At 43.5% G+C, this 21,789-nt stretch overlaps 1 protein-coding gene across 4 annotated transcripts; it reads left to right on the top strand.

The window, feature by feature from the left end:
- Nucleotides 1–14,727: 14,727 nt before the first annotated feature.
- Nucleotides 14,728–20,570, top strand: LOC122057502 (non-functional pseudokinase ZED1-like). Of its 4 annotated transcripts, none has more exons than XR_006133538.1 (3): nt 14,728–16,127; nt 16,234–16,352; nt 19,468–20,570. XR_006133538.1 is itself a non-coding variant. In XM_042619622.1 (2 exons), the coding sequence occupies exons 1-2, from the start codon at nt 15,002–15,004 to the stop codon at nt 16,281–16,283; spliced, it is 1,149 nt and encodes a 382-aa protein (XP_042475556.1). In that variant the 5' UTR covers nt 14,728–15,001; the 3' UTR covers nt 16,284–19,363. The 4 variants fall into 4 exon arrangements, 2 of the variants coding, with proteins under 2 accessions (XP_042475556.1, XP_042475555.1); XR_006133539.1 differs by having other exon boundaries at nt 16,261–16,352; nt 19,468–20,569; XM_042619622.1 differs by lacking the exon at nt 19,468–20,570 and having other exon boundaries at nt 16,261–19,363.
- The last annotated feature ends 1,219 nt before the right edge of the window (nt 20,571–21,789 follow it).

Here is a 21,789-nt window from a genome sequence, read left to right as displayed (position 1 = left end):
CTTGGCCCGACCCTTTAATGGTTGTAAAATACCTATTTTACCCCCCAAATTAAAGAATAAAAACTAAAACGTAAAGACATGTTCACATTTTAAATAATGGTTATATTTGGTATCATTTATTGATTTATTTTCATTTTTTTGGCTTGCATGAGTGGGCCGGAATATAAAAGCACATTTTAAAGAGGGCCCGTTTAAAAACCGATTAAAGCCCGTTTAACATTAAACATGTCCGTAGCCCGGTTAAGGCCCGACTAAAACCCGATTAAGGTAGCCTGATTATAACCCGAGGCCGACCGACCGAATATAAAGTGTATCATGCCATCAATAACTAAGCCCGATTAGTTAAATGGGCAGACACGGTGTAGCCTTTGAAAGTCTTCAAGACCGATTAAGCCCGACCGAAACCGGATCGGCCCGACCAGTTGACACCCCTATCTCAGATACAGCAAAAACCGTGTAGCAAGAATTCTAAACCATGAAACGGGGTTCGGAATCAGCCCTAAAAACCCTAGAATTGGTATCTGAAGATTCTAAACCCAGCAATACGGTCCCAAAAACTTTAAAATCAACTGATTCCAGAATGGTCAGTGTTGAGATCCGTCACAGCCAACTCTGTGAAACCGAGCCAGCCAGTCTCTTTCTCCATTAATTAACTTATGGGAGAGGGTTTCTTGAAGGGTAACATGGCCCCTTATGTGAAGGGGGGACAATGAGAGTGTGCGTAGAAACATCAAGAAAGGTGAGATTTCCATCTTTCATTTAGGGGTGCTCCCGTCTAGGCAGAGGTCACTCTCAAGGTTCTATTTCTTTTAAATTAGATATTAGATTGAATCTCCCATACGAGATGAATAAGAGCATAAGAGTGGTCAATGGGCAACATGATTCATGCATATAGGATCCACATGTCAGAAAAAGAGAGAATGTGATAAGACAATATAACAATCATAGAATATTTCAAAAGAATTAAAATGAAGATGCTGAGATATCTAGATTATTAAGAAAACTATTAAAAAATATATTAAATTAAAAAATAAACAAATCAAGGCAATCGATGAATGACCACCCTTGAGGAAAATAGATAGACAAAAAAGACAAGAGAAGTAGTAAGACTATACGTGAGTTGTCAAGGTTTAACAAGTATCAATATATATATATATATATATATATCCATCTGGTGGCCTTGAAGCGTAACTCTTCTCTTTTTGGATGTCCATAATTTTGTATCTGATGTGGCAAAAATTGACTGGATGATCTTCCCTGCAGTTCCTGGTGCTCCAGTCGACCTGCACGGAAGAGAGGACAGGGGAGAGCCGAGCTGACCCGATAGGGGATTCTTCGATGCCTAAGTCAGATCTTTCCACAGTAGATGCTCAAGAGAGCTTTTTCAGTAAAAGAAGTGATCCCTCCCCATGATGGAGGCTTACCGTGATATTTATAGGTTGCTGATGGAGGGAGAATGGGAGACGTTTGTGAAGAGTCCTGTTTAGGCATAGAGTCCTTGAGGGTAGTGGCTCTGTGATTCTGGGAATATTCTAGGTCCTACGGTATTTTAGGGGAATATTCCCCTCTTATCTTGGAGATGCCAACCATGTGAGGGATAGATGTCTCTGGTGACATGTAGTGGATAGAGTCCTACCCTTGTGAATAGGGATCACGTTCCTTGAATGTAAGAGTGGATGAGAGCACATTTTTGGGAACCTTGTTGTTAACGTCGAGCCTAGGTGGCAGCACGGCCAGATGAGAGGCCGAGGTGGCAGCTCGGGTTAATGGGGGCCGAGGTGGCATCACGGCTTGATAGGGGGCCGAGGTGGCAGCACGTCCTGATGGAGGGCCGAGGTAGCATCATGGCCCAATGAGGGCTGAGGTGGCAGCTCAGACTGATGGAGGGCCGAGGTAGCAGCACAGTCAGATGGAGGGCCGAGGTAGCATCACGGCCCAATGAGGGCCGAGGTGGCAGCTCGGACTGGTGGAGGGTCGAGGTAGCAGCATGGCCAGATGGAGGGCCGAGGTGGCAGCTCAGACTGATGGAGGGCCGAGGTAGCAGCACGGCCAGATAAGGTACCAGTGTAGCATTGGTCAGGACGCTCCTTGCTCGTGTCGTGGTAGGGGAGAAATACCCTCATCACTAGCCCCCTGCTCTAGCGGTTTAGCTCGAACAGCTAGAGCATTAAATTTCGTTGACTTTTTTGATCGTGCGTCGTCCACTCAGCATGAAATGCGCTCGATGTGCCATGTGTCTCAAAGCCGTTGTTTCACCTTAGGCAGGCGAAGAGAACGCTCTTGTTCGTCGTTGATTCCAACAAGATCCAGTCGTTCATTCTCTATCGCCTTCTCCTATAAATAGGGTATGTTTTTTTCAGAAGTCTTGTCATTCGATCTCATGATACAGTCAGCTCAGTTCGCTCCTATCATCAGCATCAACTTTCATAGAATTTAAAGCAGCCCAGTGTCATGAACAGTGCTCCTCGCTCATCCTTACCAGTTCATCCTGCAACAAGTAAGCACGATAATGGTTGTGACTCGTCGATCCTCTGCTCAGCCCTCCGCGTACCCTGGTGCTAGCCCCAGAGATCCCAATATGGTGTCCGTGTGTGATTCAGACTCACCCAACCAAACTCCCTTGACGACCGTGAGGCCTGGGGAAGATCACCCTGAGTGCCCCATTCCCAATCCTTCGTCCTCCAGTGACGACACTTCCAGCAGTCATGGCTCTGACGACAACTTCGGTTCTAACGACAGCTCAGGCTCAGGCAGCAACTCGAGCTTTGAGTCTATGGAGGTGGTCTCGCCTGTGACCGTCCTGACTAGGGTTGGAGCTGGCTCGATTGCCTCAGCTTAGCCCCCCACTGCCATGGTAGCAGGCACTTCTGGTGCGGGCCCCTTGGGTGCCAAAGTCCCTGAGCCTGGCCAGGCAGAGTTCGAGGGCGAAGGCTCTACCTCCTACTTTGGAGAGAAGAAAACTGCAGTGAATACCCCAAGCATCCTGATTCCCAAGGTACTCGACCTGATCTGGAACAGATACAGCATCCCAGATTACATGATGATGCGCGTCCCAGAAGAGAACGAACGAGTGGACGCCTCTGGGGACGAGGTTGCTCTTTATGATGTAGCCTTCCAGAGCGGCCTAAGGATTCCTGTGCCCAAGCTGGTCAGCTCGATCCTAGAGCACTGGTGCCTCACTCCCAGCCAGCTGACTCCGAACTCATGGCGGACTGTTCTTCGCTTTGAGGTGTTTATCTCGAAGCTAGGTCAGACTGCGACGCTGGACCTATTTAGGAAGATGTTCTTGGTGAAGAGGCACGCCTCAGGGTGGTACTACTTCACCAAGAGGGAGAGGGACAGTCCTTACAGCGACCTTGAGATGTTCCTCAACATACCTTCCTCGGTGAAGAAGTGGAAGAAGAGGTACTTCTAAGTGGCGATGGAGGGGAACCCCTTCAAGAGTAGCTGGGTCAAGCCCACCCTCTCCGTGTTGTACTGAGCACCCAAGCTCTCCCCAACTGACCTCCAAATATATCAGATGTGTTTGGGTGGGGAGGTTGTGGATGTTTGCATGCTGCAGGATGAAGACTTCCTCCGAGAGTTTGAGCTGAGTGAATTCCCTGCTGAGGGTCCGATCGAGTTTGATTATGGTGGTTCAGCTCGGTTTTTTTTTTTTTTTTGCAGTCTTAGCTTGTTTCCATTACTGACGCAGCTTAGCTGTTTCTTATCTTGTAGTGGTTAATGTGAAAGTAGAAAATAAGGCCCTAGCTGTGGCAGCAGCAGAGGCAAAGAAGAAAGAGGCGGCCGAGCAAGCTGCCAAGAAGGACGATGACAAGGGCAAGGCCGTGGCGAGCCCCGACCCAGGCGCCAAGGTCACTCCTCCCCCTAGCGCGGGCAACAAGTCCTCGCCCCTGATTATCGAAGGTAAGCAAGGGAAGGAGATGCCCCCTTCAGTCCAATACTCAGCTCGACATGGGGCTCCAGGCTCTCTGGAAGGAGCCAACTGGCTTGGAGAGAAGGCATCGGGGTAGATCGGCACTCCTGACCGAGCTGGAGCTAGGGTCGACGGCCAGAAAAGGAGGCGATCGCCCGTGGACAAGGGGCAGCATGGTAACCCTCCCAAGATGGCTCGAACGGGGAAGCAACCCGCGGACCCCTGGGTGGAACTACTGGAGAACGACACCGTTCTGGACCCCGTTGCAACTCGAGTTTGGTGTCGTCGTAGCAGTCCCAAGAAGGATGTTGCCTCGTGTGAGGAAATTGTCTGATATAAACTTCTCAGAACAGGTCCACGCCCGGATGGGCGATGTAAGTATTTTCCACCTCTTACCTTTTGTGTTTATTTGAGTTCCTAGTATTCATGGCTTCGATGGATGAATGTAGTGTTTCTCTTATGTGGTGGAGGCCGCCAGTCGATTCGAGAACATGGTCGTTGCTCGCATCAAGTTGGATGACGAGGTAAATCGCCTACGGGGGGAGCTTCAGATGGCCACGGGTCAGCTGGAGAGTGAGAAGAGAAAGGCCCGATCTGAGGAACAGAGGGTGAGAGACCATGAGGAGAGGGCTGGCGAGCTGGAGCGCGAGGTGGCTAAGCAACTCAGGATCAATAGCGGCCTTGTCAAGGAGAAGGATGCAATCCAGAGTAAGCTGGCCGAGGCTCAGGAAGCCAGCAAGAAGAAAGAAGTTGAACACTCAGCTCGGATTTCTAAGCTAGACAACAAATATCAGGCTGAGCTGGCTTTGAACAATGAGGCCACTGCTGAGAGGTGGCTAAGCTCTGAAGTTGGTTAGAAATGGCTAGTTGACGTCAATGTCTCCTCATTTTAGGCCGACTCAAAAGATGCCATACAGTTCATCCTTGGAAAGACGCTAGATTATGATTTCTCTGAGTATGAGCAGTACACTCCCACCCCAGCTCCCTCTGTACAGATCGTTGGTCAGGCCGAGGTCAGTGAAGAGGTGACCCAAGTTGACCCTAAAGCCACCAAGTGAACCACCTCGCTTCCTCCTGATCCAGCCTCCCGGTTTCTGCAGTACTGATGTTGTGCTTCTTGTAGATTTTTTTTCTTTCTTTTTACGGGAACAATGTAACCTTCTTCCTTCTGTTCTTTCTCTCTTTTTTTTTTAAATCCCATTTAGGGTTCAATGTAACTTTTGAGGGTTTCTTCCCTCCTTCATTAATGGAAAAAATATTTTTTCTTCACTCATTATATTTCTTCAATCTCTGTAAGGTAGTTCCATTATTTAATTGAACTTGATTTGGTCTTGTGTGTCTTAGTATGGTTAAGCATCATGTCTTAACCTGGACCACAGTACAAGTATGCCCAATCCAGATTTGGAATTGATGGTGCTGAGCTGAAGTTAGTTCATGCCTTAGATGTTAAGGTCTTGAGTTGCCAAACTAGGGTATGGTCTTCAGTAGTGTTGGACTGGAGCTCGGTCTTAGATGTTGCCGAGCTGGTGCTCGATCTTAGATGCTTTGGATATTCTTTGAGTCGCCAAACTAGGGTCTAGTCTTGGTAGTGCCGAGTTGGAGCCCGATTTTTATGCCTTAGATGTTAAGGTCTTTGAGTTTCCAAACTAGGGTCTGGTCTTAGATGCTGCCGAGCTATAGCTCAGTCTTAGATGCTGTCGAGCTTGAGCTCGATCTTAGATGCTATCGAGCTAGAGCTCGATCTTTATGCCTTAGATGTTAAGGTCTTTGAGTCGCCAAACTAGGGTATGGTCTTAGATGCTGCTGAGCTGGAGCTCGGTCTTTATGCCGCTGAGCTAGAGCTCGGTCTTTATGCCTCAGATGTTAAGGTCTTTGAGTCGTCAAACTAGGGTCTGGTCTTGGTAGTGCCGAGCTTGAGCTCGATCTTAGATACTGCCGAGCTGGAGCTCTATTTTTATGCCTTAGATGTTAAGGTCTTTGAGTCACCAAACTAGGGTCTGGTCTTGGTAGTGCCGAGCTTGAGCTCGATCTTAGATGCTACCAAGCTTGAGCTCAGTCTTAGATGTTGTCGAGTTGGAGCTCGATCTTAGATGCTACCAGGCTGGAGCTCGGTCTTTATGCCTTAGATGTTAAGGCCTTTATTTCCTTAGAACAGCTAGATATTTGGGAGAAGCTTCATAGTATATTGATGTGTGGTATGCACTTGGGATAAATACATTGCTTCGAAATAGAATTTATTCTGCTCTGTGAATAAAATTGAATAACTGAGATACAGAAGTTAAGATGCTGACAATATAAAATCTACAAGACTATCGCCCAATCGATGGGATTTCAATGCAATCTACTAATAAAATTGTTTACTGGTAAATTTTTTTGAGATTCTCAACATTCCATGCCCTTGGTATAGCTGTACCCCCTGAGTCTGCAAGTGGTAAGTACCGAGGTGCACCACTTTAGAGACTATGTACGGGCCTTCCTAGTTCACGCTTAGCTTGCCTTCACTTCTTGGGTCCGTTGCAACTACTTTCCTGAGGACTAAGTCACCAACTACGAATCCCCGTGGTTTGACCCTTCGGTTGTGATACTACTGGACTTTCTGCTTGGAGGTTTCATTTCGCACAAGAGCTCTTCCCAAACTTCGTCTATAAATTCGATGTTTGCTTGGAGCCCACTTTCGTTCTTTAAAGCTTCGAACATTGTTGATTGGAACGAGGCTTGGGTCACCTCCACTGGGGTTAACGCTTAGGTCCTGTATTGCAATCGGAAAGGCGTCTGCTTTATGGGGGTCCGAGCTGAGGTGCGATACGCCCAAAGTACACTGAGTAGCTGGTCTGTCCAGTTTTTCTTCTTCCAGCCCAGCCTCTTCTTTATTCCATCTAGAAGTATGTGGTTAGCTTTTCTACCTGGCCGTTCGATTGCGGGTGTGCTACAACAGTGTTACAAAAATCAATGTTAAAGTTACTGTGGAAGAGCCTGAATTTTCGATTATCGAATTATCGACCATTATTTGTGATCAGTACCTTTGGGACACCATAGCGGTTATATGACGTCGTCCCTCATGAACTTCTCCACTGCCTGTTCATGATTTTGGCTAGGGGACGTGCCTCCACCCATTTAGTGAAGTAATCAATAGCGACAATCAAGAATTGGACACTGGCCTTTCCTTTCTTGAACTGACCTAGGATATCCATTCCCCACATTACGAATGGGATCGGGCAAATCACGAAACTAAGTTTTGTAGCCTGGACGTGTGGTACTGGGGCGTGTACTTGACACTTAAAGCACTGTCGGATGAACTTTATTGCATCTTGTTGCATTTTTTTACCAGTAGAATCCTTGGCGCAACACCTTATAGGCCAGTGCCCTTCCCCTGATGTGTCCCCCACAAATTCCTTCATGGACTTCACAAAGTGTCTCTCAAGCTCGGTTCGGGGGCAGGCACTTCAGCAGGGGCCAGGATATTACCCTTTTGTAAAGTGCTCCACCTTAGAGGGTGTATTTGACTGCTCTCCTCTTGACTGTCCTTGCTTCTATGTGATCTCTTGGGAGATGTCCGTCACGCAAATAGTCTACAATGGGGTCCATCCAGTTCGGGGTTAGATTGCTGCGTATTACTGCACACCAATTCTTGCTCATAGGTAGGTTGGTCTAGTACTTCAAAATATACCGAGCTTACACAGTCCCCAAGTTCTGCTTTAGCTAATTTGGAGAGGGCATCTGCTAATGCATTTTCTTCCCGCGGGATCTGTACCATTGTGAATGTGTTGAAACTGGTCACCAGACGACGTACTTCTTTCAAATATTTGGCCATTCTCTCTTCTTTGGCCTTGTATTGCCCATTGACTTGGTTCACAATTAATTGGGAGTCACTATGTGCAACCAGGTCATCTGTCATTATTGCCTTTTCCAATTTGATTCCCACAATCAGGGATTCATATTCTGCCTCGTTATTTGTTGTAGGGAATGCAAATCTAAGGGTGTACTATATCGTGAATTCCTCAGGGCTTTGCAACATAAGTCCTGCGCCTCTCCTTGTTGTGGTGCTGGATCCATCAACAAAGAGTTCTCACTTTTGGCTCAGGTCGGCCTCAAGCTCTACTGCTTCTTCAGTTTGTGTACATTCTACCAAGAAATCAGCCAGTGCCTGGCCCTTGATTGCGCTTCTCAGTCATAATTCAATGTTATGCTCACTTAACTCGACAATCCAACTCACCATACGCCCTGCTACGCTGGGGCTATGAAGTGACTTTCTTAGTAGTTGATCAGTTAGTATAGCGATGGTGTGTGCTTGGAAGTAGGGCCTCAACTTCTTGGCTGTCACGATCAATGCCAGTGCAAACTTCTCAATTCTCTGATACCTTATCTCCACTTCTAGGAGCACATAACTCACATAGTAGATGGACCTCTGGGTCTTTCCCTCCTCTCTCACGAGGACTGCGCTAACGGCTACTACGAAGGTAGCGAGGTAAAGCTGTGGCTCCTCTCCTGGCTCTGACCAGCTCAGTAGAGGGGGCTAGGTTAGGCAAGCTTTAACTTCATCGAAAGCTGCCTCGCATTCCTCTGTTCAGCGAAATTGTTGTTGACCTTTTCCTCCTTTTAATAGCTTGAATAAAGGAAGACACCTATCCCCAGCCCGGGACAAGAACATGTTAAGTGTGGCCAGGAACCCTGTCAGTTTCAGAACTTCGCAAATGTTTCTTGGCGGATGCCTTGATCTTAGAGGGGTTTGCCTCTATTCCCCTTTGCGATACCAGAAAGCCCAAGAATTTCCCATTGGTTGCTCCAAATGCACACTTGGTTGGATTTAGTCTCATCTGATTCTGTAGTAGGACATCGAAGGCCTCCTTTAGATCTAGTACATGATCAGTGCCTTTCGCGCTCTTGACCAGCATATCATCAACATAAACTTCCATATTTCTTCCGATCTGGCTTCAAAACATTGTATTCACCATCCTCTGGTAAATGGCTCCAGCATTCTTTAGGCCAAAAGGCATTACAGTGTAGCAGTAGTTGCCCTGAGTGGTGAGGAAAGTAATTTTCTCCTCACCTTCCACCTTCATCTTTATCTGGTTATAGTCGAAATATGCATCCATGAAGGTCAGCATCTCATGGCCTGTAGTCGAGTCTATGAGGGAGTCAATCCGGGGTAAAGGATAGTAGTCTTTGCGACAGGCCATGTTCAGGTCAGTGTAGTCTATGCATATCCTCCACTTTCCATTGGTCTTCGGAACCATGACCATATTGGCTAACCAGGTCGGGTACTTTACTTCCCTCACAAACCTTGCAGCTAGGAGTTTGTCAACCTCCTCGTTAATGATGGTGTTCCGCTCAGTCGCAAAGTTCCTGCGCTTTTGCTGGATAGGCTTGAAGCTAGGGTTAACGTCCAGACTGTGCTCAACTATGGCCCTGGAGATGCCAGGCATATCAGAAGTCTTCCATGCGAAAATATCAGAGTTTTCGTCGAGGAAATTCAAAATCTCATCGCGGCATTGGGAGCTTAGCAATGCTCCGAGCTGAACGATTTTTTATAGCTCAGCCTCAGTGATTGGGACAATAAGCAGCTATTCCACTAGCTCGGCTTGGGTCAGGAGGTTTTCATCTCGGCAATCAATAATTTCTACCATACACGCCAGGCCCGAGCATGGTTTCTTGACAGATTTTATGAAGTTGGCATAGCATTCCTGGGATTCCTTTTGGCTGGACTTGCATTCCCTGACTCCATTGCTGGTGGGGAATTTAACTTTCATATGCTTAGTGGACACAATCGCCCCAAGGTCATTGAGATCAGGTCATCCAAGGATTGTATTGTAGAGTGAGGCGATCTTGGCAACCATTAAAGAAACCATGGTAGTGGCTATCTAAGCTCCTTGTCCGACGATCACGAGCAAGTCTACAATTCCTTCCAGCTCTGTTGGTGTAATGCCCCGCTTCTCAAACCCGGTCTGATTCTGCGGTTGGACCAGTTTAACCATGCAGGAACCGAGCCAGAGGATATTAGAGCGGGCTCCTTATGGGCTATGATGGCACGGGTGACCTTAAACACCGGCTGGCCCGACAAGTCTGAGCCAGTGCCAGAAGAGACGGGAGTGCCCAAACCGTGTACGTGCACCTACCATAAGGCTATGTACGGATAAAATTGGTATTATATCTGTTTTTTAAGGTATATACGTATGCTACATCGTATGCCTGGGGTGGGGTTCGAGCCGAGGTCCGAACCCGGTCAAAATCCCGAGTCTTGGCTCTCAGGCTGGTATAACAGGTGGGTACACCCACCCACCTGAGTGACCCATCCAACACTATTCACTTAAGTAGGAATAGTATATAAAGCTTTATGATTTCTTTTCTTTCCATTTATTACCCTCGTACGTTTGGTGAGAAAAGTAAGAGGAGAGAGAAAAGAAAGGGAAGAAGAAGGAAGAGGAAGAAAGGAAGGATTTCAGTGGCGCCGAAGCTCGATCTTGCCATTCCGGTGCCGGGAGAGTAATCTTCAACTCTAGATCTACAGTTGGAGGTAAGAAAGGTTGGGTTTTGTGAACATTCACCATACCCAAGCTTTAAACCCTTGATTCGAGTATGGTTTCTTGAGATCTTGTAAATACCCTTTGAAATGATGAATCTAAGGTTTAATAGATGATTTATGTGTGGATCTTGAAGGATTTGAGGAGATATTGACAAGGTAGAAGGAGCATTGTGAGTTGGAGGTGATTTGAAGGGTTTGAAGTCATTTTTGGGCAAAGAAGGTAAGATGGTTTCCCTCACTTGAATCTAACCTAGATCTAGGTTAGAACCATCCTATAGGACTTCAAAAGTGTGAAGAATGGGTGGGGAAAAGCCCCATTTGATTCCCCAAAGGATGGAGAAAATGGAGAAGAGACAGTCATTCCCGCCAAAACCGGTGGGTACAACCGGCGGGTACCTACCCGCCTGAGAGGTACCCACCTGAGAAGGCAGAGGTCCCTGGCCAAACCGGTGGGTACAACCGGTGGGTATAACCGGCGGGTAGACAGCCCACCTGTCTTACCCACCTGTTTGGCCCCGAAGGTGATCCTTATGTCCGATCGAACCCAAATCGGACGTGTGACCTTCTTTCGACGTTCTAAACACGATTTTGACATCAGATTTCATTAATTTTGATTCTAAAATGATGAAGTACTAACCCCGCTCAATTATGTTAGGTTCACCAAATCCTACCCGATTCGCTCCGGATCTCACCCGTACCGAACGGGGATCCCTGTACACTACAGGTAAGTGGAGAGAGGACGTTTGGCCTTGTTTCAAGGCATTTGTTTGGCATTCATATAACTATATCTAATCTAGTCATGTCATCATGAATATGCTATATAGATTAGTCATTCCACTCATTGATGTGCATATATGCTATGTTTACTTTCAATTGCAAATTAAATGAGATGTTGTATGTTGAATGTGGGCATCATGGAGCATAATGCATTGATAGACTAGATGCCGTGGTCGGCTTGGAAATGAATGCATTGGTGGCCCGTGGTATGGGACACGGAGGCACTATGCAGTCGTACTGTCATATAGGAGCATGCGGTATTAGGATTTTCACCATCCCGTGCTACGACCCTTCCCAATAGGGGTTAAGGTGTTGGGTTGCCATTTGGGTGGAAGCAGGGGTCGCGGTTGTCGGACACTGTGGCGGTTAGGCATTACGCCCGGCGAGTCATGTAGGACAGTCGGCAACCCCGGTGGTACATTCAAGAGGGCCAATCGTACTGCTTTTAAATTGCTGGAGTCAGCACCTTTATTTCAGTTATTTACATTTCTGTTGAGAGCCGGTGGACGGCATTGTCTTTACTTTTCCGAGTACTCACGGTGGGCCTTCTTCAATAGCCCTATGGGCGTATCGCGGGAGGGAGTTCGCGGCTCGTACTCGGAGTATACGCGCACTGTGATTGTAGTAGCACTTAAACCAAAGACTTAGTAATGTTGCTTAGGCGGATGTGAATTAAAATGTATAGCATGGCATGTAGTGCATATGATGTGTTGTGATGTGTGGACTGTTGTGTGTGGTCCACCTCTCTACTTACTGGGCTAGTGAGCTCATTCCACGTGTACACCCCCTTTTTAGATGATTTTGCAGGTCATGCATCTGAGGAGCATGGGGTGGGTCCCACAGTCGAGTTTCCTGAAGAGGACTGGTGGACCCCTGAGGAGTTTGAGCACGGCGTAGACTGCGCATGTGAGAGCTGTGCTGCGAGACAGCAGTTCTGAGGCCGAGCTGAGCTCCACCTTGGAGGCCGTGCTGAGCTCCACTACCGAGGCCGAGCTGAGCGCTTCTATATGATGCCGAGCTGGGCACGACCCTTGATGCCGAGCTGAGCTCCAGCCTTGATACCGAGCCGAGCTGTGTACTCTGATGATTTTGATGAATTCCTGTATATACTTGATATTTGAATTTTATTCTTCTTGTGTATATATCATGCCTTCGGGCCCCAATGTATATAATTATTGTATCATTATTTGGGTATCAAGTATATGGGATTTATTCACAGGTAAAACTTAGTCTTCCGCTGATCTGATGAACTTATGTTAGTGTGTGTATGCTGTGGTGGAATACAGTATCTGATGATCCTGACAGGTTTGGGTTAACAGGTGTTAACTCGGTCACCGCTCCGGTTCAGTGTGAACGGGGTGTGACACCTTACCTCTGTTGGGTGCTCAGGAAAAGGCCGAGCGGACCTGACCGAAGGTCCTTACCTCGGTTGGGAACTCAGACCCAGGCCGAGCGGACTTGACCAAAGGTCCTTACCTCGGTTGGGAGTTTAGGCCCAAGCCGAACAGACCTGACAGAAGGTCCTTACCTTGGTTGGGGGCTCAGGCAAGGGCCGAGCGGGCTTGATCGAAGGTCTTGGTCGCGAGCGGCATGAAAATCGAGGCCCAAGGAATAAGGCCTAAGGGACACATGAATGGGAAAGAAAATGACGAAAGACATGATTACTCCCACATGAAGAGCCTCCTAGTGGAAGTAAGGGGGTTACTGATACGACCAAATTAATTACCCAGTCAGGTAAAAATGCATGGTATCCAAGGGAAGGACACATGCTGCCCACCTGATAGAGGCCGCAAGGATTCTAACCACGTAAACCACGTGAAGAGAAGATACCCGAAGGGGGAATATTCCCCACGAAGGGGATAAGACGTATCCGAGTAGGACTCAGAAAGGGAAAAAGGTAGACCCGAGGGGGACTCCAAAAAAGAAACCCTAAACCCTAAGCATTATAAAAGAGAGCCCGAAAGGAGGGGAGAGGTAAGTGAATAGACCCACACCATTACTCCTGTGAAAAACTGTTCTGCCGGTCTCTAACTTGGGCATCGGAGGACTAATCCCGGAAATAGCTCTGGCCTCTGCCTTCTGTGCTTGTGTAGGATCAGCTCATACTGATTTTCGGCAGCAACACTGCCAACATTGCCCTTTTCACCCACAAACCCTCATCAACCGCATCACTGTTGGAAACGAAATCATGGCCACATGTGATAAATACCTCATTGCCAAGCTCCTTTCGGCCATGAAAGCCCTCCATAATGCTCTTACACTCACCAAGATCAATGACATTCAAGTTTCCAGGGTATCCTTTCCGCCTCTAAACCACCTATCACCAGTAGATTCCGATGTGGGTACAACATAGTAAGCACTACAAAACAAAAAATCCTAGTAAGGATATAGAGGGAATCTCACCATAGTAAGGGTATTTTGGGCATTAAATGTTATGTTATTAGGTGACATCATCAACTAATAGTCCCAATTTAACAGGAACTAACAAATTGGACCTAATTGTAAGAATCTTAGAAAATTCAGGAGAGGGAGACGTAATTCGTTTAAACCCTTGGATCCACGTGTAATTTTGGCAAACTATAGGGGAGGGGGACGTAATTTTCCCTTTTTTAAATTACCACAAAAAATTTCTGATTTTTTTAATTGTTGATTAGATTTTTTTCATGCAATCATTTCAGTAGTCTATCCCAAAAAATGGGTTATGGGTTCTGATCCAATTTCAATTGATTCGATCTTGAGCCTGATTTTTAAATCCTTGAGAGTTTCTTTCCTCCTTGCACACAACTCATGGAGAAGCAGAATGATGGTGTGAAAATCGTCTGCAGTCATTGCATTAGTATAGTGAGCATCGAGTGGCTGAAAGCCCCTTGGGATGTATACCCAAATGCTCTCAACCGTCCAATCTTCATTGCACCTCACTGCTTGTTGCAGAAGATGAGGACTCAGAATGATGGACCCAGATCCTCTCTAGTGTCCTATGTGCCAATGCACATCAGATGGCTGGCAACACCCAAACACGCACTCTTAGTTGTCTGATGCAGACTGGATGCGCTGGCATACTTGAAAGGATCTAGTTCCTAGAATGATAGAATTAATACAAGATCTAGCATGGTTTCAAGAATTAGAAATTAAACTGGTGAATTGATGAAGTTGGACCAGAGTCAACCATGATTGATCCAGTCTGACTCCGACTAATTCCCTTCCATTCTACTCTATTTCCAATTGATGATTCTAGTCAATTCGGATCAGAATCAGCATATTATGGCTCCGTTTTTCTGAAACCTGGGCATGATCATGGTTCTAAAACTAGGATTGGATCGTCAGTCAGATTGGCATGGCATTGATCTTGATGGATCCCCGATCCTCGATCCTAACCTTTTCAATCTCGATACATATGTATGATCTAAGGATAAAATGGTAATAAAAGCTGATTGAAAAAAAAAGAAAAAGAAAAAAAAGAGATAGATCTGTTCGATATCGTTTCAATCCGATCTGGACTGGTCTGGAAATGATATCGGCTTTAACCGTTCCCGAGTTTTAGAACGTTGGTGGCCTGTTGTTCTTCTTCGTCTTCAAAAGTGAGATCTAATCTATGAGCATTCAGAAACAGATCCGAGTGCTCTTGTTCTCTCGTTAAGTCGTTATTGATTTTCTTCTTCTTACTGTTGTTGATCTTCAACTCGTCCTTGCAAACGCGTTCTTTGATTGCTTCCATTCTTTTCTTTCTTCAGATGAGGATTATTTTGACAGGAGTTGCGGGTTAAATTCAGTCTCCCTCACAAGCAAGCATGTGGTCATGCTTTAAATTACCCAACAATGGAAGAAACCGAACAGAAAATGAATCTAGAACAAGACTTGAGAAGAAAGACCCAGAACAGGAACAATTTAGATTCTTAAAGGGAAGAACAGAAGAGGAATCATTAATGTTGGAAAATGGAGGTCGGATATCAGAAGAGCTAATCTCTTCCTTTGGTGGCAAATCAACTCTCTTTCGTACCTTCTCCAAGCAAGAACTCCAGATTGCAACCAACAATTATCCTCAAGACGGAGTTCTTCACAGTGATTTGACCTATAAATTGTATAAAGGAACCCTAGAAAATCGTGAAATTTCGGTCAAGAGGTTTACTGAAGTTGATGCTGAGAGATATATTCACTGGTATATAAATGAATTCGCAGTCGCATCTCAGATGAATCATCACAAGCATGTTTTGAAACTTTTGGGTTGTTGCTTAGAGACCCAAGTTCCTACACTGGTGTATGAATTTGCAGAGAATGGAGATCTGTCTGATCATATTTACGAGAAATTGGAGCTCCCTTCGAAGCATCATTCACCATTAACGTGGGATAACAGGTTAAGGATTGCGACTGAGGTAGCAGATGCGATAACCTATCTCCACACAGGTACTTCTAAGCCCATCATCCACAGGGAAATCAAACCCAGAAATATTTTCTTAGGTAAAAACTTTGCTGCAAAACTATTTGAATTTGGGCTCTCCATTTCAATTCCGTTGGGTGAAACACATGTAGAATCAGAGGTTGTTGGGTCTATTGGGTTCATTGATCCTGAAGCTGTCTCCACTGGGAGGTTTACAGAGAAGAGCGATGTTTATAGTTTTGGGGGTGTATTGCTTGAAATTTTGACAGGTAGGAGGGTTCGTCATATATTCGAGGAGGTGTTTGAGGGTGTGCCAGGATCTTACCAGGCTGAACAATTGATGAATTTAAAGGATTCCAAATATACTGTTATGGACCATGAAAATGATCTCGAAAGGTACTTAAAGAGAAATATTTTGAAGGAAAAAAACAGAGAGCAGTTAATGGCATGTGCAGAGCTTGCTCTGAAATGTGTCAAAGTGAATCCTGAGGAAAGGCCTACTATGATGGAAGTGGCATATGAGCTCAGAAGAATCAAAGGTATTCAACACTCTTCACAATGATGCAAAGAAAAATTTGTTGTTTTTCCATTCTATGTTCTTGTACAAAGCAAGGGAAAAGATTTTGCAATATCCATTCCCTGCAGGAACTTTCTTTGATTTGGTTTCTTTAGCCCTAGCAGAACACACAAAATAGCTGCAGGTGATCAGATGTTTAATGGGTCTACTATGATGGAAGTGATATATGACCTCAGAAGAATTAAAGGTATTCAACCCACTACACAATGATAGCCTGTGAGAATAGATTGAAAAATAGTGTGGCTTTTCCATTCATGTTCGTGTCCAAGCCTCCAAGGCAAGTAAAACAGATATTTGATCTTTGTTCGTGCAGAAATCTTTGTATGATTCATATGCTAATGTTTCTTCTTTTACTTGTACTTAGGTTCTTATCCTTGGTGGTAATTGGTATGTGTTCTTGTTGATTGTTTTGTTTTCCTTTTCACAAGTTCCAAGGCCTTATCTATATAATTTGCCACCTTTAATTTGATGCCAAAGAATTTTTAAGTGATTTACAACAAGTAAAGCAATCAAATTATGCTTTTACTGAGTAGTTGGTTATCATCAGTATAATCTAAAAGTTTCTTAAATAATGTTGTAACTTCCTGACAATCAGAACAATGTACCTTCATCATTGAAGACCCATTTGTTAATGGCTGTTGATCAATTGATATGGACAAGTGGACAACAAAAGAAATAATCTTGTCGTTCAAATATATATTTTTACCAATATAGTGGTTAAACTGAATAATATGCAATTCATCAATGCTATCATGATACTTTAATACATAAATCCCCGTAAGTAGCTCAAAAACTGTTTTCTGTCAACATGTGATAGCTTGTACATTTTAAATGTACAGCATATCCCTAATGTAGACTAGGATAGAGAGTCTAACCAAGTCTCAACTGCAGGAACTTTTAATCAAAGAACAACCAATAACAGCTAATATAAGACAATAATTCCACAAACCAGAAATAATGAAGAAGGATTTCTCAGTAGTCAGATCGATCTCCAAAACTGATACTTTATCAATTCAGATGACAGAGCAGCAACTAGGACTAATTCAGACACAACAATAAGTCCCAAACACAGCCCAACCAGAATAACAATCACAGAAACACTGGAACAGAAAGGACCCTATCGGTTCTGTCTTCTGTTCAGAAATTTACTACAGGAAAAAAAAAACAATAGAGATTTTAAATAACCAGAGATTGGCTGACCAGAATAGGCTCCAGGTTGGATCGAGTTTCACCTTGGTAGAGGGGAAGACTCAACCAAAGATTCAGCCACAACCGAGGCTTCTAGCAGCTACAGGGGCAGGGCCGATTGTACAGATTAGGGTAATTTTCTGGGCAGAATTTGAAGAATAAATACCTGATCTGTATAGCAGTGTTAAAGCCCTTAAACCACCTTAAATACTTTAGAAACGATAAGGGAGATAGCTTGTAGAAACCTCTTGGACTTCACGCCGCAAAGAGTCAGTGGATCAAACACCAGTCCACCACTTTGATCACACACAAAGCAAACTCATAAGTGCGAACAACAACATAGCTTTTTTCATTCATAAATCGTGGCCTGTAGTGTGAGAGCCCTCCTTTATTTATAATAGTGATGGTGGTGATTACAACTTAGAAACTCCAAAGTTACTAAAAAAACTGAAATAGGAAACTACTAAAATCTAGTTACTAAAACAGGAACTAGAAACTAGGAAATAAAACAACTGAAATTAGAACTAAATAGTGCTGAATATTTAGAAACTAAATAACCCCATCACAGCCCAAACCGTGGGCCTATAGGCTAGATCTGGTCGACCTCTACTAGCCACTGTCGACCCTCTTCTTCCTCCTTGAATATGTCTTCAATTCTGCATCAATCCCTCTGGGCAAAGGAAAAAAATCAATTAGTACCAATTCATAGTGAAATGTCTAAAAATCAGAGAATGAGAAGAAATACACAACTTAGCTCTTTAGATATTATACATTGAACTTTCTGGAAAAGAAAATAAATAAATCATTGGTGAAAAGATTCATTTTTTTACTAAAAGCCGTTAGTATCATATACTTAGAACAGATAGAATTGATATCCATAGGACCATAAGTAATTCTTATTGCTACATGCAAGCGCATATGTTGCATAAGATAACAAGTTTGGTATTGGACACTATTGATAGCATCTACCTCTTACAAGAGCATTGTTATCAAACATTTTCACCATTGTGGTCTACTCAAAGCAAACCAAGATTAGCCCTCACCTCCATACTACTTGTCTTCAATATAAAAATGATCATGAAATTACAATAATGACCATTTCTTAGAAGAATGACATATGGCAGTTTAGAAAGTTCCATATTTCTATAAAGCTGTCATCTCCTAATCTGAGTTGAGAGTTGATGAGACCCATTGCTTGGTCCTATGTTTCTTTACGCAGAATGAATTATGCATGACTTGCTTTTTTAGTTTCTTCATGATTACATTAAAATGGACATCACCTTGAGCTTACCTTAAGCAAGAAAAAGTGGAAAAGGTAAAAAAACTCTTAGTTCATTGTACCAGAATCATCCAAGCACAGATTGTAGTCTGACAGCTTTCTTTTTTATCTTACATATCCTCGTGATGCTGTTCAGACTTCGTTCATTTTAGACATTATTGTGGATAATGTTGTGTTCTTGTTCTGAGACCATTTGTTTCCATCTGAAAGAAAAATTATCTCTGGAGGTCTCCTCATGGCATTTTTCTGTTGGTTAAATTGATATTTTACCCTTCTTGTAATATACAAGTTAGTTACTCCAAAACTGGACATATTACATCCTCTCTTCCCATCTCCCACCCCTAAAAAAAGAGGATCTTGTCTTCAGTACAATAGCGTGGTTCATCTCAAAGAAGTGGAATGGCATGAACAGAGATCATGGGCCTGTCAACAAGTCTCTTCATTTGAAACATCGTTAGAGAGATCTTAAAGTGGAAGTTTCTATTTAGGTCAGAGTACCAAAGGTCAGATGTTTCTGGGTTAAAACTTATGGTGTGCTAAAAATAAAATAAAATCTTCCAGCTCATTAACTTGGACTGTTATTGTATCTGTTTGTTCATTTGAACAAGAACAAGCTATGATATCTAGGCTGTTGAGTGGAAGCCTTCCCTGATTTTAGAGTTGTGTAGCAGCCTCAGAACAAAGAAGTTAGGAGGGTTCATAATCTAACAAATTGAACAATGGAACTGGAATTAGTCTAATTTTATATATATTTTATTTCTTTGTTGCTCATTGTACTTTTCATATAATTCTCCTCTGGTGGATTGAAGTCTTCCAGAAATTTTTATTCCAACAGAAGCATGGAACTGCCCTTGACTAGACATTCAATCCATATACTGATGCCTACTTCGGGAGAAATTACAAAACATGGAATTGCTTTTTCAATAAGAAGTTCATGTTCTGATGCATAATTGGGAATACATGGTATGCCTCTTGGTCTAATTCAAGCTAAGGCGAGGTGTTAGATCTTCTTTTGTTCTATCCTTTCATCAAAGCAATCTTGTTTCAGTCTCACTTATACTGTGACCTCAGTGGCAAAATCAATTCATTGAGGAGTGGTTTTCTTTTATCTCTACTCCCCATGTAACAAGAAGGATTGTTCTGCATTCTATTATGGCTCTACAGTCTTATACAATTTCTGGAAGGCTAGATGTGAAAAGGTTCTTGAAAACATACAATTGGACAGTCATGGCAATTTAATCACATAAAGCACAAAAGTGATGAATATACTCCTTCCTTAACTTCCACACATCAAGCTGGTGACCAAGAACAGGCCTCATCCTCAGCGCCACCCCCCCAAAAAAAAAAAAATCCTCCATGCTGATGGGACAAAGTCTACCATCATGATGCTTGCAGTATTGTTATCCATTATGAAATGGATCACTTTGTTACTGCAGAATTTCTGCTTCTTCAGAAAGTTTTGATATTGAGGCCACTAGCTTCGATGAGTGAGTAATATCCCCATGGAAGACTTCCTCTACTTCCCAACTGTCAAATTGAAGGAGACACCTTACAGGGTCTAGCTGTCCAAGGTGGTCTTTAAAATTTCTTGGTGATTCTTGTGTATTGTGAAAGAGGGATTCCACTACTGCACTGAGGATAATGAGCCACAGTCCAAGTGATGCAAATAAAGCTGTTCATAAGCTGGTGAAATTTGCACTTTACAGGTCTTTAAAAATCTTTTGCCTCTTTTAAGTATTAAAGTTTCACTTTACATGTACAAGTCATATGAGCCTACTCTTCAATTACCTCTGAAATTATGTTACAAAGAGAGTCCAAATGGAAAAATTTTAAGGTTACAGTGAAATGTATTATGAAATTTGGGAAAGTTACCATAATCTAACTCATTCTGATGACTCTAAGTTCACCAACTTCTTGATCAATTGTTTTTGCTCACCATCCAAGCCCCTATACAGCTGAGAATTTCCAGCCAATTAGAAGTTTTCGATGATGAGGCTGATAAAGTTGACCAACTTCTTGATCGGTTGTTTTTTCACCATCCAAGCACCCCATCTAGCTGAGAATTTCCGAGCAATTGGAAGTCCATTCAATGATGAGGCCGATAAGTTGATATTGCATGATCTTTACTGTCCATCTTTATCAGCCAACTCCCTTGTTTCCATCTTTCAGTGTCCCATGGTTTTCAACTAAGCGGCCTGTGTAGTAGGTAACAACTACATACTGTACACAGACATTCAAAGCAAAACAAAAAGAAATGTATCTCTCTCTCTCTCTCTCTCTCTCTCTCTCTCTCTCTCTCTCCTCCCCGACCTTCCTATCGCTCTTCGATCATCGGCAGCTGCAACTGTTCTTGACGAGTGCTACTACTTTCTCCTTCCGGCAAAAACCAATAAATGGCAGAAAGCTTTCCCTATAATTTCACACAAACACACACACACACAAATATGATTGCTATATTGTATTTTGGATGATACCGTCTACGTGAATTTTTTATAATATATATGATAGATCCATTTGTAGATATATACTATTTGTATGTTAGTATAGAGTATAACTACATTGTATCTCATAAAAATATATTTCTTAATTTCCATTGTCTAGATTTAATGATTCTATTGTAGCGGACCCTAAAAAATCTGGCTGAAAGAACTCTCCTACTGTGAATGGAAATTCTCTTTTACATTATTAATCTTATAAGAGCGGGGCTGCAACATTAATGAAATCATGAGGAGTGGAAGTAGAAGGAATTCTGCAAGGTCTGAAGAAAGATAGAACAGAATAATGGAATATACATGAAGTATGGATTTCCAGCAAGAAACTACTTCACCTCATTCCACATCCGACCGAGGATGCTTGACCACTTTTACATTTCGTTACTTTCCATAAGATATAGGAATTATCTAGGTCCATCAAGTTTGTATATAAAAGGGAAAACAACTATGCTATGGAAATTATATGGGGGATGGCTTGTAATATTATTACTGGAAATAGGAAGGATCATATAGACTTAGGAGCTGTACATACTCTTATTTAATACTGCTTTGTTTGCTTAATCAAAAAAAAAAAAAAAAGAGTGGAGGGCCAAGTAATAGTCAACAACTACAAGAACAACAACCAACTCCTGCCTCATACAATATGCAACTGTTTGATAACATTT

The sequence above is a fragment of the Macadamia integrifolia genome, chromosome 12 (assembly GCF_013358625.1).
Source record: "Macadamia integrifolia cultivar HAES 741 chromosome 12, SCU_Mint_v3, whole genome shotgun sequence".
In the NCBI taxonomy this organism is placed as follows: Eukaryota; Viridiplantae; Streptophyta; class Magnoliopsida; order Proteales; family Proteaceae; genus Macadamia; species Macadamia integrifolia.
Note: the sequence above shows the minus strand (reverse complement) of the source record. Positions and strands in the feature narration are given on the sequence as shown.